At 28.5% G+C, this 16395-nt stretch overlaps 1 protein-coding gene across 1 annotated transcript; it reads right to left on the reverse strand.

Moving 5' to 3' along the window:
• Nucleotides 1-827: 827 nt before the first annotated feature.
• Nucleotides 828-13627, reverse strand: LOC120279542 (GDSL esterase/lipase At4g26790). The gene is made up of 4 exons (XM_039286464.1): nt 13232-13627; nt 10322-10445; nt 2070-2438; nt 828-1255 (listed from the first exon to the last, which is right to left on the reverse strand). The coding sequence occupies exons 1-4, from the start codon at nt 13595-13597 to the stop codon at nt 1062-1064; spliced, it is 1053 nt and encodes a 350-aa protein (XP_039142398.1). The 5' UTR covers nt 13598-13627; the 3' UTR covers nt 828-1061.
• Nucleotides 13628-16395: the final 2768 nt, after the last annotated feature.

The raw sequence follows: 16395 nt of genomic DNA on the forward strand, positions 1-16395 counted from the left end.
TAGTTTTGAAAATTCTCATGAACATTTATTGTGCAAACAATTTTTCAATTATTAATACTATATTTAATATAAACAAAAAACTTAAATATAATTAAAAATATTTAAAAGATATAATACTCGAATTGGTCCCTCTACTTTTCTCTCTCTTCTCTTTTGGTCCATCTACTTAGGAATGCACCCCACTAATCCCTCTACTCTTGAAAATACAGCAACTAATTAGCTTATTTTAAATTAGAAGGGACTAAGTTGGGTCATTTTCAAAAGTAGAGAGATTAGTGGGGCTCATTTTTGAGTAAAGGGACCAAAAGAAAAGAGAGAGAAAAATAGAAGGACCAATTTAGGTATTATACATATTTAAAACTTTCTCTTATGTATTAATAATTCAAATCTGGCATATTTGGATATATATATATATATATATATATATATATATATATATATATATATATATTACCATAAATAATATTATCATATTTAAGAAGACCTAATTACTTTTTCCCCAAAAACCTAATCACTATCATTATTAATATTACAAAAAAATTAAGGTTCATTTGGATGTATGGTTTTTGTTCATGCTAAAAATGCTTTACTTATATTAAGTGTTCTTTTTACCTCCTAAAATCAAAAGTATTTTTAAAAAGAACCATTTTTTTCCCTAATAAATGAGCTGGAGGCTTGGAGCATAAGTATTTTTGATCAAGAAATGTTAAACTAAAAAAATAAAATTAAAAAAAACAATTCTCAATTTAAAATAAGTGAATCAAACTACCCTAAAAACAATTTGATAGATCCACATCTATTATTTTTATAAGCACATTCAAATGCCATTGAGTCTCAAATAGACTTAAATTTTTTACATATATACCCTGGTAAATCACACAATTACATAAACACCCCTATAATAAAAATTTATAATTTCATGTTTCTTAAGGTGAGAACCTCTTCAATGGTAGTAAATATACACAAAACAAATTTCACCACTTATTTTTGCATCGCTCATATACAAGTATTATAAATTCATAGGGGTATATATATATGAAAATAATGATTATAATAATTACTTAAATGAAAAAGCGCATGTAGGTGTCCACAGCATATTGGGCCATGATCCGGTTCATTTTTTGGGTCGGGTGGAATGAGTCCCAGAACACGTATTTGTCTGCATCTGGACACGTGGCATGACTCCATTGGTTGCAGAGGTAGCTCATTTCAAACAACCCGGTCGCACAGCATCCTCGCCGGGAGTTTTCAAATCCTGTATAAAATATATAAAAAAAATTATTGAAAAAAGTTAAATTTATTTTTATTGATAAATTGATTTATAAAAGATTATTTATCACATTGTCAAAAAAAATGATAAATGATTTATTTTTAGAAAAATTTGAATTTCCAAGAACTAAATCAAATAAATTTGTCAATAGGGGCGACTCAAGATAATTAAAAATCTAAAACAAAATTTAAAAATGAAATATCTAATTTATTTAATAAAAACTAAATTTGATTTAAATTTGTCATGGCAAATCTTATATGAGTTGTTTGTTAACACATCCGGAAGTTATTATGACTCATCACTGCTTATAATAAATGGATGTGTTTTAGTTCTACAATCAAGAACTCAAGATTAAAAACAAAAAATAACAATAAAAATAACTTTAAAAAACTCATAATTTATAATTCAAAAAATGAACGTTAGATTAGTCGTCAAAAAAAATATAAAAATATATAATTGATTAAGCATTAATTAAAAAAAAATTAATACCCTAATTTATTATATTAAATAATTATTACAGTTATTATAATAAGGTTTTAAAAAAATTTAAAGCTGTAAAATTCATGATGAGGACTGTTAAAATTGGAAGGCAAAAAGCCATCCCTCTAGTGCCAATACAGGATCACAATAAATAAGAATCTTTGTTTTAAGAACTATTAGCTTTTTTATAATAATAGTGGATAAATTATATGGGATTAAAACCTAGAAATTCTTTCCCAAAACAAAACTTATAAAAAAAAAAAGAAAACTTTTAAAAAAAAACAAAAGAAAGAAAAGAAAAGAAAAGAAAAGAACTGACCATAGGAAGAAGGATTTTGGATGATGTGAAGAACAGTGTTGTAGATATCAAGGAAGATCAATCTTATGCCTGGAAGTTCAGCATTCAATTCATAAATCTTTGCCATCATCTTGGAATTGAAGTCTTTTGCTACCTTGTTGTACTCTTCAATGCAAGCACCACCATGTAACAAATTGGTGGTCCTCTCCAATGGAAGACACCCAATTGGACTTAGTCCAGTGAATGCAATCTTTCTAGCTCCCAAATAGTATATTTCACTAAAGAATTTTGCAGCCAATTCCACTAGAAAATCCTCGAACTCTTCAATTGTGTATTGCTTGAATCTCCCTGTTATTAGTGCGTAGTAGTTTTCCAAGAAGTCATTTGTCCCTGTCAAGTGTCAACAATGCAAAATCAGATTAAGTTCAGCAAGAAAGTTTTATCACCAAATAAATTATGTTTTAAAATTATAAATAATGGCTCCGGTACTATTTGTATGTTCTCTTCTATAAAGCTTTGGTCGTTTTGTTTTTATATATCTATTAAAAAATTTATAGACTATTAAATAATTTTTTTCAAAATTTACTTTTTATTTTTATATACTTTTACAATTTTCAATATATTTTTTGGAAAAACATAAAACACAATTTTAAAATAAAAATATTAAAAAGCACTGTATTCTTTGAAGAATCTCCAAAATCTCTCTAACTGCCCTCCCTGTATTCTATATCAATATATTTTTTTGAAAAACATAAAACACTATTTTGAAATAGAAATATTAAAAAGCAATATATTTTTTTTTTTGAAGAATCTCCAAAATCCTTCTAACTATCCTTCTCCCTTCATTCTATATCTACTTAAAAAAATGGCCAAACATCTCCTGGTCGTCTTTCTATGAAGGTGAGCAGTCCTAAGAATAATAAATCCGAACTAATTTGTAGTTTGCAATCCGATTCCTCCTATAAACGGGACGTTTTTTTTTTTTAAGTTTTAGAAATTTATATCTATTAAAACTCTAAAATTTAATTTTCAAATTTCAGTGGTTAGTAGCTCACTTTCTCCAAGGCTTTATAAAGGGCTTTTTTCTTGAACTTTAGGTATACAGACAAGAGAAGTTCCCTTTTTCCCTTCTTTCTCCGCTACTCTCTCTTAGAAGGTTTAATTTCTAAATTCAGTGTAATAGTTATATTCTAGGAAGTAGACACTAGTTCAAACTCAAGTACAGGAGGGTGGTGAATCTACTTTAAGAAAATTATGTGGTACATAGGCCTCGATTCTATCTCACCTTGTTTTTGGGATATGGACTTCACACTTCCTATATGAAGTTTTTGTTTTATTTGTAATTTTTTTATTTATTAATATCCCAAGTAGGATTGTTTCCAACAATCTTAAAGCAAATGCAATGGATTCTGAAACAAACAATGTTTCTAATGTGACTCAAGAACCTACCCCTACTAGGAGCACCATTGTGCCTCAAGATGTTATTCCCATCATGAATACAACCGTGTCTCAATTGCAATCACCCATGGTGGATCTTGTGAACTATGCTGAAAGACCATAAAAATTTACTCGGTTGCATTTAAAGAGGTGGTAACAAAAGATGGTGTTCTGTTTGATCACTTTTAACCTTTTAAGGAGGGCAAGATGCTTAACTTATCATCACATTGGAAGCTTGGAAGAAGTCTAACTACCTGTGCAAAAACTATATCATGAATAGATTGTTAGATGCATTGTACAATGTACACACTTCCAAGAAAACTACAAAAGAGTTGTTGGATGCATTGGACCACAAATACAAATCTGAGAATGTTGGAACCAAAAGGTTTGGGGTTGACCAATTCCTTGATTACAAAATGGTGGATTCCAAGACTATAAGCAATCAAGTGGAGGAATTCCAAGTGATATTGCATGAAATTCATCTTGAGGAGATGGTTTTAAGTAAAGCCTACCAAGTAGCTACTATCATTCAGAAGCTACCTCGTGGTTGAAAGGACTTAAAAAATTACTTAAACACAAGCAAAAGAAGACAAATGTTGAGTATCTTCTACTTAGACTTTGGATTGAGGAAAATAACCATAGCAATGACAAGAAAGGTGTCACTCTAGCTATGGCTAAGGCAAATGTTGTAGAACATGGTCAAAGCTTGAAGAATAAGAAGAAAAACAAGCCCGACTAAAGGCATATGTTAGGACCAAAAGGTGCAGTTTAAAAGAAAAAAAAATCCAAGGAAAATAATACAATGGTGATAAGATGGGTCACAAGGCATCTGAGTGCATTGCCAAAGAAGAATAAGAATGAGACTAACATTGTGGATGATATCATTCAATATGTATCTAACATGAACTTGGTTGGGTATAATCCAAACCAATGGTGGATTGACACAAGAGCTACTGAGCATATATGTTTATATAAGGGTCCATTTGATACGCAAAATTTTGAGGTACAGCACAGCACAACTTCTCTTGTTTTTTGTTTAGTTAATTTGTTAAAAAGTTAAAAGTACAGCACAAGAGGATGTCAGAGTATAGCACAAGTAGCTAAAATTTTTGTACGATCAAAACCTTGGTACAAAAGTTTTATCGTGGTACAGCACAACTAAAGACTAAATTATCCTTAATAAAGAATAAAAAATACAATCATGTATATCGCATCCCACGACGCTCATCAAGCCCCACGACGCTAATCAATTTTAATAATATAACATTTTTTTAAATGTAAGATCAATATCTTAAAATTAAAATTTTAAATCATAAAAATTAACATAAATTTTTTTAATATTTCAATTTAAAAATTAAAAATTTAAACTGTATAAAAAAATAAATATAAATCTCTTTATATCTTATTTTCCTAAATCATAGATATGATTTTCATAGATATATCAACATATTAGCAATCTCATATAAAAAATAATATTATTTAACAATTGATATGTTAACGGAATTTATCATGTATTTTTTAACAAAAAAAATTAATTTTGCATATATTTTGAAAATTTAAAAAAAACATAATTATGATTTACTAAATTGATTAATTATAAAAAAATTAATTAAAATATTGAAAATGATATCTTATTGTGAAATTGTTTATTGTAAAACAAACATAAGATAATATAAAGGGTATTAGAAGTAATTTTATAATATTTTTGTCCAGTACTCGAGAAGATATCCATAAAATATCAAACATGGTACAAGACAAATAGTTGTGTTGTACCACAACTACTTGTTCTATTCTGTACTGCTTGTGCTGTACTTAGCTGCGTATCAAACGCACCCTAAAGGTGTGTTCACCATTTTTAAACCATTAGAGAATGGGGAAAAGTTGTTCACTAGGAACTCTACCACGTCTGAGATTCAAGGCGTAGGTAAGGTGATCTTGAAAATGACTTCTGCGAAACAACCGGCGCTTAATAATGTATTGTATGTGTCAGAATTCTGTAAAAACTTGGTGTCCAATTCGATGCTTGTTAAGCATGGATTCCGCTTAGTATTTGAGTCAGACAAAGTTATCATTAGTAAAAATAAAATGTATATAGGGAGTGGTTATTTGACTGTTGGGCTTTTTAAACTCAATATGATAACAATTAAGCCAAAAAAGAACAATAATAATAATGTTAGTTCTTCTGCTTGCTTGAGTCTTCTAGTTTACGGCATGGTAGACTAGGACATGTTAATTATAATACCTTGTGTAGATTAATTAACTTGGATTGCATACCCTCTTTTCATATTGATCCTAAACGTAAGTGTGAAACTTGTGTTGAAGGAAAACAAACAAGATCATTCTTCCAAACAATTGAAAAAGACACAGAGCCTCTTGATTTAATACATAACGATCTATGTGACTCAAAATTTATACAAACAAAGGGAGGTAATAAATATTTTATTACCCTTATAAATGATAGCACAAGATATTGCTATGTGTATTTGCACAAAAGTAAATATGAAGCTATAGAGAAATTTGCTCTTTATAAAATCGAAGTTGAGAATCAACTCAATCGGAAGATTAAGGTTATAAGGAGTGATTAAGGTGGTGAGTATGTAGCACCATTTGATGAATTTTGTGCTCAAGATGGAATTATACATGAAGTTAATCCATCTTATTCACCCTCGACCAAAATGGAGTTCTCGAGAAAAAAATTGAACTTTGGAAGAAATGATTAATGCAATGTTAATAAGTTCTAGGTTACCTAAGAACATGTGGGAAGAGGTTGTTCTGACAGCTAACTATCTTCTAAATAAGGTACCCTACAAGAAAAGGTATAAGCCCCCATATGAATTAAGGAAAGAAAAAAACCTTCTTACGGATACTTAAGAGAGTGTGTGTGTGTGGGGGTGTATCTTGCTAAAGTGGTTGTACCTACCCTTTAGGAGGTGAAAAATAGGTCCAAATTTAGTTTATTGCATTTTTCATTGGATATGTACAAAATAATAGTGCTTATCGTTTTTTGGTTCATAAGTCTAATATACCAGACATTCATAAGAACACGACAATGAAATAAAAAAATGCAACTTTCTTTGAATAAGTGTTTCCTTATAAAACAAGGAATGATGAAAAATCAAGCTCATCTAAACAAACACATAAGTTTGTTAATAATGAGGATAGTGTTGATCAAAAGCAAGAGGTTGAACTTTGACCTAGCAAGAGAGCAAGGGTAGAAAAAGCTTTTGGTCCAGATTTTCTAACCTATTTGCTAAAAAGTGAACCTCAAACCTATCAAGAAGCTGTGACTTCTTCAAAGGGCCTTTTTGGAAAGAAGTCATTAAAAGTAAAGTTGATTCCATCTTACAAAATTATACTTAGGGGTTAGTGGACCTACCCCCAATACGTCAGCTTGTAAGATTTTATTGGATTTTCAAGAGGAAAAAGAAAGGTGATGGAACTATTGACAAGTATAAGGCTTAGCTTACAATTAAAGGCTACAAGTAGCAACCAGGCCAAGATTACTTTGATACATATTCTTCTGTAATGAGAATAAATTCTATCAGAATTATAATAGTGATTGCAGCTTTGAAAGGTCTTGAAATACATCAAATGGATGTAAAACAACTTTTCTAAATGAATTTTTATATGAAGAAAACTACATGGAGCAACCTGAGAGTTTTGTTACTCCAAGACATGAAAAGAAAGTCTGTAGATTGTTAAAGTCTTTTTATAGCTTGAAACAAGCTCCAAAGTAATGGCATGAGAAGTTTGTTAGCATTATATTGCCAAATGGGTTTAAAATCAATGAGTGTGTCAAATCTGTATATATCAAAGAGACTGAAAAATGGATATGTCATTTTATGTCTATATGTTGATGACATGGTCATTGTTGATAGCAATGATAAAATGATCAAATCTACCTAAATTATGGTAAATTCAAGGTATCACATGAAAAATATGGGATTAGCTTATGTAATCTTAGGAATCAAAATCATAAAAACATCATATGGTCTCATTCTTAGTCAACCACTCTCTATGGACAAAATCCTTGAAAAATTTAGTTTAACTGATTCTGATATAGCTAGAAAACTATTGAATGTGAATCTACACCTATATAAAAATAAAAGCGATAGTGTTTCACAATTTGAATATTCAAGAGTGATAAAGATTTTGATGTACTTAATGAGTTGTACAAGACCAAACATAACTTACATGGTTAGTAAGCTAAGTAAATGCACAAGCAATCCTAGAACTGATCACCAGAAATGAATTGTAAGAGTATTAAGGTATTTAAGGTATGTCTGTAGTTACGGGCTACATTAAACCAAATATCCAACAGTTCTAAAGGGATACAGTGATGAGAATTGGATTTCTTATATGAAAACTCTAAATCCACAAGTGATTATGTGTTCACACTAGGAGGAGCAGTTTTATCATGGAAATCCTCTGAACAAATAGTTATAGCTCATTCTACAATGGAATTAGAGATTATAGCTCTTGATAATTGTGGTGAAGAGATTGAATGGTTATATAATTTCTTAAAGGTTAAGATATGCTTTTAATAATTCTTATGCATCAGTATTCCGAGGGGTGTAATGCGGGTTACTCTTAAAAGAAATCACCTATGTGAGAGAGAAATGGGGCCGCTTCGAAGGAGAATTGTGTTGGGCTTAAATTCTTTAAAAACTATCACATAAATAAGAAGATGTTCAGGGCCAAAATGAACATGACATTGAGAACTCAATTGTGTTCAGAAGATTCTTGTGAGAAGTGTATTGTCATTTACCATAACGACGGAACAGTTCAAAGGCAACAAAGTCCACAATTCATTTGATAAATTAAGTATACTTTCTCAAGGGAAGGTTCAAAGGTTAATACCTACTTATCCTTTACAAGTTTCAACCAAGACGCTCTATCACTAGGTCAAACATTTTAAATTTTTTCTTCATCGTTTTGTCACTTCCATTCATGTGGGGGATTGCTAGAAAAATTAATATTGAATGGAAATTAAAGAGTGGAAACTCTTGAAAAGTTTAGCAACTCCAAAAAGTTTAATTCCATAGTTTGAAAAGGTTTTAAACTTTCTTATTATTATTATATCTATTGAAACTCCAAATTTTAATTTTGGAATTTCAATGGTAACTCACTTTCTCTAAGTCTTTATAAAGGGCTTCTTTCTTCAACTTTAGATATACAGAAAAGATAAGTTCCCTTTTCCTGCTTTCTCTCTTACTCTCTCTTAGAAAGCCTTATTTATAAGTTCAATGTGATAGAGCTCACATAATTCATTTAGTTGGAGTTGTAAAGTAGTGCACATAATTCAGTTCGTTGGAGTTGTAAAGTGTTGTTCACTTGCAACTGGAGACCATTGTATTATGGGAAGCAGACGATAGTTCAAACCCAAACACTGGAGGGTAGCGAATCTATTTAAGGAAACAATGTGATACAAAGGCCTTGGTTCTATCTCACCTCGTCTTTGAGATCAGATTTTCTCATTTCTTACCGTAAGTTTTGTTTTATTTGTGTTTTTTTTCAGTTATTAATATCCAAGTAGAATTGTTTCCAAGAGAGATTGTAACTTTTAGAATATTACTATTTAGGCACGGCGGGTGGGGCACGGGGAAAGAGATGGTTCAAGCTAGACAGTAGTGATAGAGGCCTACCCAGCCCCAACCCCATTGCCATCCCTAAGCAGCCCAACCCCTCTTACATATAGTTATTAGGATTAGAAGTCTTTCGGGCGTAGGGAGAGATAATAAAATATATAATTAAAATATATTAAAAAAATTAATAGAATTAGATGGGTTTTTAAATAAAGTAATTTTAAAAAATTGATATAATATTTTAAAAATGTAAGACTATCAATTATGTTTAACTAATTCTCTTAATTGGTGTAAACATGGCAAAACCGGCATATAATTAGTTCTGGAGGAAGTAATATTCAAAATTTTTGTTTGAATCAAATATTTTTCTAACCATTAACTAACTTTGTCTTTTCCATGGTGCGACAATGATAGTGAGCATTATTTATTAAAAAGTATTTTAGTTTAATACTCCTATAATTTGATTTATTAAATGTTTTGTTTAATTTCAGTGCTAGAACCAACAACTATATTTATTTTGTAGCAGAAGAAATATGTTAGACTTTTTTTTTTATTATCTTTAATCCCAGCTTAATTCTATTTCCCTCTCATAAGATGAAGGAGATAGATATTTATAAACTTTTCAATTATTGTCTTATTAGATTGCATATAAATAATACATTCAAACTCTATATTTTTATCAAAACGCAATAAATCTATCTTTTTACAAAAAAAAATTAAAAAGAAATCTCCATTTCATGAGTAAATAAAATGAAAGGAAGAATTCCAACTATTATTACTCCCTATGATTCAAATGAAAATTCTTTTCTTTTTCAAATTATTAATCATTTTAAAAATATTATAATGCATTAATTATTTTTTACCCAATTTTTTCCTACTGTAATTAAGTTTATTTAAAAAGAGAGTGTAAATTTAGTCGGAGTAAATAATCTCAATAAAAAAAATAAAATTATCCTATCATAATATTCTTTTTAAATCTTAGAAGTTTTAATAATAAGTGAAAAATAATTTGAAATGAAAGGAGTATAACCGATTCAAATAAAATAGGTAGTCATCCATTTAGTGCAAGAACAAAAAAAAATTGAAGATTTTTCAACTTGAAATCAAAATGCTTTTTTTTTATATTTTTTTCCATATTTTTTAAAAAAAATTGACAAAGTAAATGTTTTATCTATGCTTTATTATTATTATTATTATTATTATTATTATTATTATTATTATTGAAGATGAGAGTATTGAGAATAGAAATACCTATGCTAACAATGTAGATTGCTTCATTAACTATTTGCTTGGCCTTTGATTCACCAACATAATTCCTCAACTTCTCTTGATACTCTCCAAAATACTCCACTTCCTTCTCTAGTGGTATCACATTCTGAAATAAACCAACAAACATCCATACAAATCATAATAACTGATGGAAAACTATTCTTTTTTAGGAATTAATTTTTCACCTTTATTTAACTATTTTATATCCATTACTAGGTTTAAAAAAAATTCATAGAATAAATGTATCTTATTTGCATATTTGTTTTATAAATATCCCAAAACGGCTTTGAATTTTAGACAATTTACTAATAATAATTATCATATTGTAATTATAATAATGAAATTATTGTTTAATCCCTGCTAAAGGACAGCTTCATGAATGAAACTAAAAAATTGAAAACATAAATACGCACAATAACAAATTATTTTTTTGAAAAGAAAGATGAACAATACTTTGTCCACTTTATCGGTGATTTGATGGAAGAATAATTAGGGATTTTAACGTGTATACCCTTGACAAATCTGAAAATTGTGTGTACCGTTTTTTTAAAAATTTATTTATACCTCTATATCTTGAAAAACATTCATATTTACACATATACCCTTCCCTTTACAAAACGTTCATATCTTTTAAGGTATACAAACTCAATAATGTTAGCAATTTATTACATGGTAGGACCGTTGGAAAAAAAAATCTTAAATACCTTTAATAAACTCAATCATAGAACCCTTAAAAACTTCATGCATAGTTTTTTTAAAGGTACTCCCTCTATTGGTCAGTCTCAATGTAAATATTTACTCATAAAAGCTTAGATGTCTTAAATTATTTTTCCACAAACTGAATTTTAAAAAATAATTTTTAAATTTAATCTTTTCAATTTGTTTAAATACACTATTTTCCACCGCTATCACCTTAAATGCACGGCATTAATGGATGAAAAAAAAATTAATAAAATGAGATAAATAAAATGGTTAAAGTACACAATTGTAATGGGGCGGATAGAGTAATTTGTAGGAATAGACATGTAAATATATATATATATATATATATTTGGTACATATGTAATTTTACTGAATAATTTTACTAGATTTTTGCATATAAACCACCAAAACCACATTATACATCTAGCCAATTCAAAGTGCTCTTGCAAATATAACCTTAGATCGAATTTTTTTAAAAATTAATGATTGAATTTATTGGTCATTATACCAAGGCAGAGCATTTATGTGGCACAAAAACAATAAAAAAAACATTAACATTGAGGGGCATAATGGTAATTATAAATTTATTTAGGCCATATGTAAGGGTACATATGCAAAATTAGTCACTGTAAATATATACACTTAAAAAATATAAATATTAAAGCCGAATGAATTGGTGATATTTAACGGATGTGGTATGATAATGAGGCTTATAAACAAATAAAGTTCATAATATTTATTTTAACTTATATATTTTTAAAAAAAATATTTAATATAATTTTATGTAGATGATATTATTCCACATCTTCGGTATTAATTCTCAAAAAGCAACGATATCTTAGCCTATTGATACTGGGATTTTTGCTTAAAGCATTCATTTTAGAGGACACTCAAAATTGAACTTGTTTATCATCCATTTATCAAATAAATAAATAAAATAAAATCTTATTAAACTTTAAACTTTTATTTTTAACAATCTAATAAAAAGAGGTATCAAGTTACTTGTTCAAGTTTTAATTTGAGTAAGTTACTAGTCATTTCAGGTTTATATCAAACTCAACCTCAAAGGCTGATGAATGCCAAAAAAATAAAAATAAAAAATTACAAAAAATAATTCTTTTTCTTATAACAATAAAATGATAAAAATATAGGGCTTTATGTATTTTTTGCAATTGGTTTATATTTAATAAAATTATCCCACATTTTATTTTCAATTAAATTACAAAGTATAATTATTTTAGTTCTTTCATTAAAAAAATCTAAGAAAAAAAGAGAATTAATATTGCATTCAAATAATTTTTTTATTATTTAACGTAAACTAATAAAAATATATTTTAAATTTTTTACAAATATATAATAATTAAAATAACCAAGGTATTCTCATAATTTCACATATTTTTCACCCAATTAGATATTAAAAATACACAGTATGGCCTAACGATAAGGAACAAAAATTTCATATGGGATGTCGAGAGGTCAAACCCCTCTTTATGTATTTTAAATAGTGGCTTAATCATTTTGTTAAAAAAATTAAAAATACAAATTTTATTTAAAATAAATACCTATAAGAAGAGCTTGTCATAGTATTCTTATTGATTTTTCTGAGGAATATGAAATAGTGACTATCATATTAAAGGAGTAGTATTCTTTTTATTTTATAAAAATTAAAAAAATACAAATTTCATTTAAAATAAATACCTATAAGAAGAACTTGTCATAAAAATTTTTTTATTAATTTCTCTTTACTTTTGAATCGAGAGAAAAATGAAATAGTGACTATCATGTTGAAGGAGTAATATTAATCTTCCAATATTTTTGTCACTATTTTGTCAAATATATATATATATATATTATTTAAAATAAATGTATATATGAAAAGTTCCTCGTAGAATTCTTATCTATTTTTTTTTATTTTTTTTAAGAAAATGAAACACAAACAACCGAGTTATATATATATATATATATATATGATAAAAAAAGAGCTCAAGAGCTTTTATTGAAAATAAGGGAGAACTACAAAATTAAATCGAAACCAACCAAATACAGAAAACTAAAAAAACCTAACAAAATTAGTTAACTAAACAAAAAGAAACTAAAACTGAAAACCAACTATAACATTTGAGTTCCTATCAAAGAAATAGTATTCTTATCCGACTCAAAATAAATCAAAATAAATAAACAAATACTTACTAGCACTTCAGAAGTGGCGATGTCGAAGCCAGTTCCGGCCGAAGCAAAGCAAACACTAGTCATAAAATCCTTAATATCAAAAGCAGGATCAAGATAAGCAGGAATGGTGGAGCCAAGTCCAAAAGCCTCTGCAATATAGTCGGTAGCAAGACGACCATTGCAAAAGCGTCCGGTAGGCTCACCGCCGATGAAATCACGGCCATAAGGACCAAAGTTACTTTTGAGGAGGGTGGCGATAACATTATTGTTTCCGGCATCGACGGTGGAGTCACCGAAGACAATTATGGCCGGAACGGTGGCGATCACATGATGGGAAAAGAGTGGAAGAAATTGTATGAGGATGAAATAGAGGTGAGGTGGTCGCATGTTGTTGTTATTATGGCATTTGTGTTATGGATCACTTGTTTTATAGAGGCCATAGACTCTAAAGTCTTCATTTATTGGTGCAAGTTTAGAGAGAGAAACATGATATGGGGCAGAGATTTTCATATCTTCCGTCAATTTATTATAAAAGATATATATCTATATATATATGGTAAAATCGTTAAAAACCAAAATATATATTAAGTTTTTCTACAATTTTCAAGAATTATTGAATTTGTAATTTAGCTTTTATTTTTTTATAATTTTAAAAAATTGATCTATGCAAATATATATATATATATATATAACGAGAGTTCAAAGGCCTTTTTCTTTGCAGCTGAATTTGACTTTAATCGATATTGTATGTGCGCTCAATGGACAATCTGACTTCACATTATAGCTTTTGTTGCTCTTTTCCCTTTTCTCTTCCGTAGGGAGAGCTTTTATTTTATCCCGTCTTCTACTTTTTGGGAATCATTATTCAACCCCGTCCATGGATAGGAGAGCACTAGTTCTGGGTAAGTGGCTTAGAAAGTCTGTCTTTCTTCTCTTGGACCTGGACCTTGACTTATATCTTTGACTTATAAAGGCTGTATGAGCCCCCTATAAAGCGAGTTTCACTAGCACTTGAGCTAGTAGTCGTACCTTTTATATATATATATATATATATATCTGTTTACTAACTATATAAATTAGGTTTTTCTTAATTTTAATGGTGTGTTATACATGATGGAAGAGACAGCTGTAGACTTAAACGCTGAACCTGAGATAAATCAATATCCATATTATTACTTGTAATTTTTTTTGTTATTTGTAAGTGACTAATATTGTTGTTTGTAATTACAAAATTGGTCGTAAATCCAAAATGTACTCAGCATATTATGCACATCAAATGAAATGCGCAACAAAAAAAAATACGGGCAATACACAGGAAACATAAATAATATACACCAAAAGAAGGTAATACACAGGAAACAAACTCAATACACAGTAAACAGAAATAACACACATCAAACGGAAATAATACACAGAAAACAAAACTATTACACACTCAACATAAATAATACACAAGAAATGAAATTACTACACAGCAAACGGAAATAATACATAAGAAAGGGAATTAATATACAGGTACCTAGTCAACTACACAACAACATCAAAACATACACAGTCTCATGGCACAAATAAAAACAAATAGCATCCGCTCACATTATGGATAGACCACTTAGTCCACTATGACTGCATTACATGATCTACAATTATGACCTAGTTGATGGCACCGGCTACAATATAAATCGCGGATATCGAAGGCTTGTGAATCGATTCTCTTCTTTCTTGGACGCCCACGGCGTTTCTTTGAAATTGACAACCGAATTCGGAGCTCACGCTTGTCGTCAGTGAAGTTTTTACTGAAACAATGCACATGCATGCTTGCTTGGTAGACTATGTACTTCTCATCTTCTGTAAGAGCAACCCGAAACTAGAGGTTGACTGCACTGTTGTGGTTGTCAATGACCGTTGTTGAACAAATTGAAAGAATTACAGCTATATGCCATTATGTGAGGACAGTTAAGAGGGCTACATTCAGAATTTCATGTTTTGAAAGGAGTGTCCATGTCATTTTCTTTATGTTTGCTTATTGTACAAAGATTTAAACTTTTAAAACTATGAAGCTGTATTATATGTCATTTTCTTCATTTATGTTTATTGTACAAAATATATATATAAAATTCAAATTATGTAGTTTTATATACATTCGTGAAACGGATTCTCTCAATTTGTTAAAAAATTTAAAATGACGTGAAAATGGCACAGTAACACTTTTGAAACATATGATATCTAAAATTATAATTACCATTTATATAAGTTTTATATGATAAAGTAAATTATGAAAAATTTTAAAAAAATTTAAAAAAAATTGCCAAGAGTCCTGGAAAGTAGGGAGTGACCAATCAACCAGGGCACTCACTCACTTTCCTAAATTTTTTTTATATTTTATTTTTAAAAAGCAATGCTCATTTTCTCAGTAAAATTCTTTTTTTATTGCATTTATTATTTTTTAAAAAAATTAAAAATAATATTTGAATGGTAGGAAGTACTTTATACCCCCTTTTATTTTTTTCATTTATTTTTAAGTATTTATTTTTCTGAATTTTAAACATAATTTTCAATATTTTAATTTTTTGACTACAAAAAATTTCAATTAATAAAGTAAAATAATATTTAAGAAAAATAAATAAATTTTCAAAAACAATCTCTCTTGCAATTAGGATGATTTGGTGAGTTTCATGGTTATTTTAATAAGTTCTTTATTTAGAATAAATAAATAAATAAAATAGTAGTATCTACAGAAATAACGAAGTAATAAATCAATGAACCAAAATTAGTCAATCAAATATGTACTTATAAAAAGAAGATTTAATTGCTGTTAAGAAAACTATGACACAATTAATGGGTTAAGTTTTTTATTGCTTTTAAAAGAAATATATAGTACATATAAAGCCAAACAGAATTAATTGTTTATTACACCACAAAAAATATTTAAGAATTAAAATTTCTAAGGGTACACATGCAAACTTATAGTGGTCATTTTCATTACTTTGTCGGTTTGTTTAACAGAATTAAATTATTTTTTAATCGATATACAAGCATTTTTGTGGAAGTATAACACACAAATATCATTTTGATAGGGTATAAGATAAACATGAATTTTTAAGGGATGCATAAGCAATTTTCCATACTTTATAATTTTTTTTTCAAATTACATTTAAAGCCTTTGATTAATTGTTCATTTTTAATCA

This window comes from Dioscorea cayenensis, chromosome 16 (assembly GCF_009730915.1).
Source record: "Dioscorea cayenensis subsp. rotundata cultivar TDr96_F1 chromosome 16, TDr96_F1_v2_PseudoChromosome.rev07_lg8_w22 25.fasta, whole genome shotgun sequence".
Lineage (NCBI taxonomy): Eukaryota > Viridiplantae > Streptophyta > Magnoliopsida > Dioscoreales > Dioscoreaceae > Dioscorea > Dioscorea cayenensis.

What these genes read in the sequence shown, in the direction of transcription:
- LOC120279542 (XM_039286464.1), bottom strand. Translation starts at nt 13,597, where the DNA reads ATGCGACCACCTCACCTCTATTTCATCCTCATACAATTTCTTCCACTC. An exon ending in TCGCCACTTCTGAAGTGCTA is followed by an intron (nt 10,446 to 13,231) that starts GTAAGTATTTGT and finishes GGTTTATTTCAG; the next exon opens with AATGTGATACCACTAGAGAA. An exon ending in AATCTACATTGTTAGCATAG is followed by an intron (nt 2,439 to 10,321) that starts GTATTTCTATTC and finishes GACACTTGACAG; the next exon opens with GGACAAATGACTTCTTGGAA.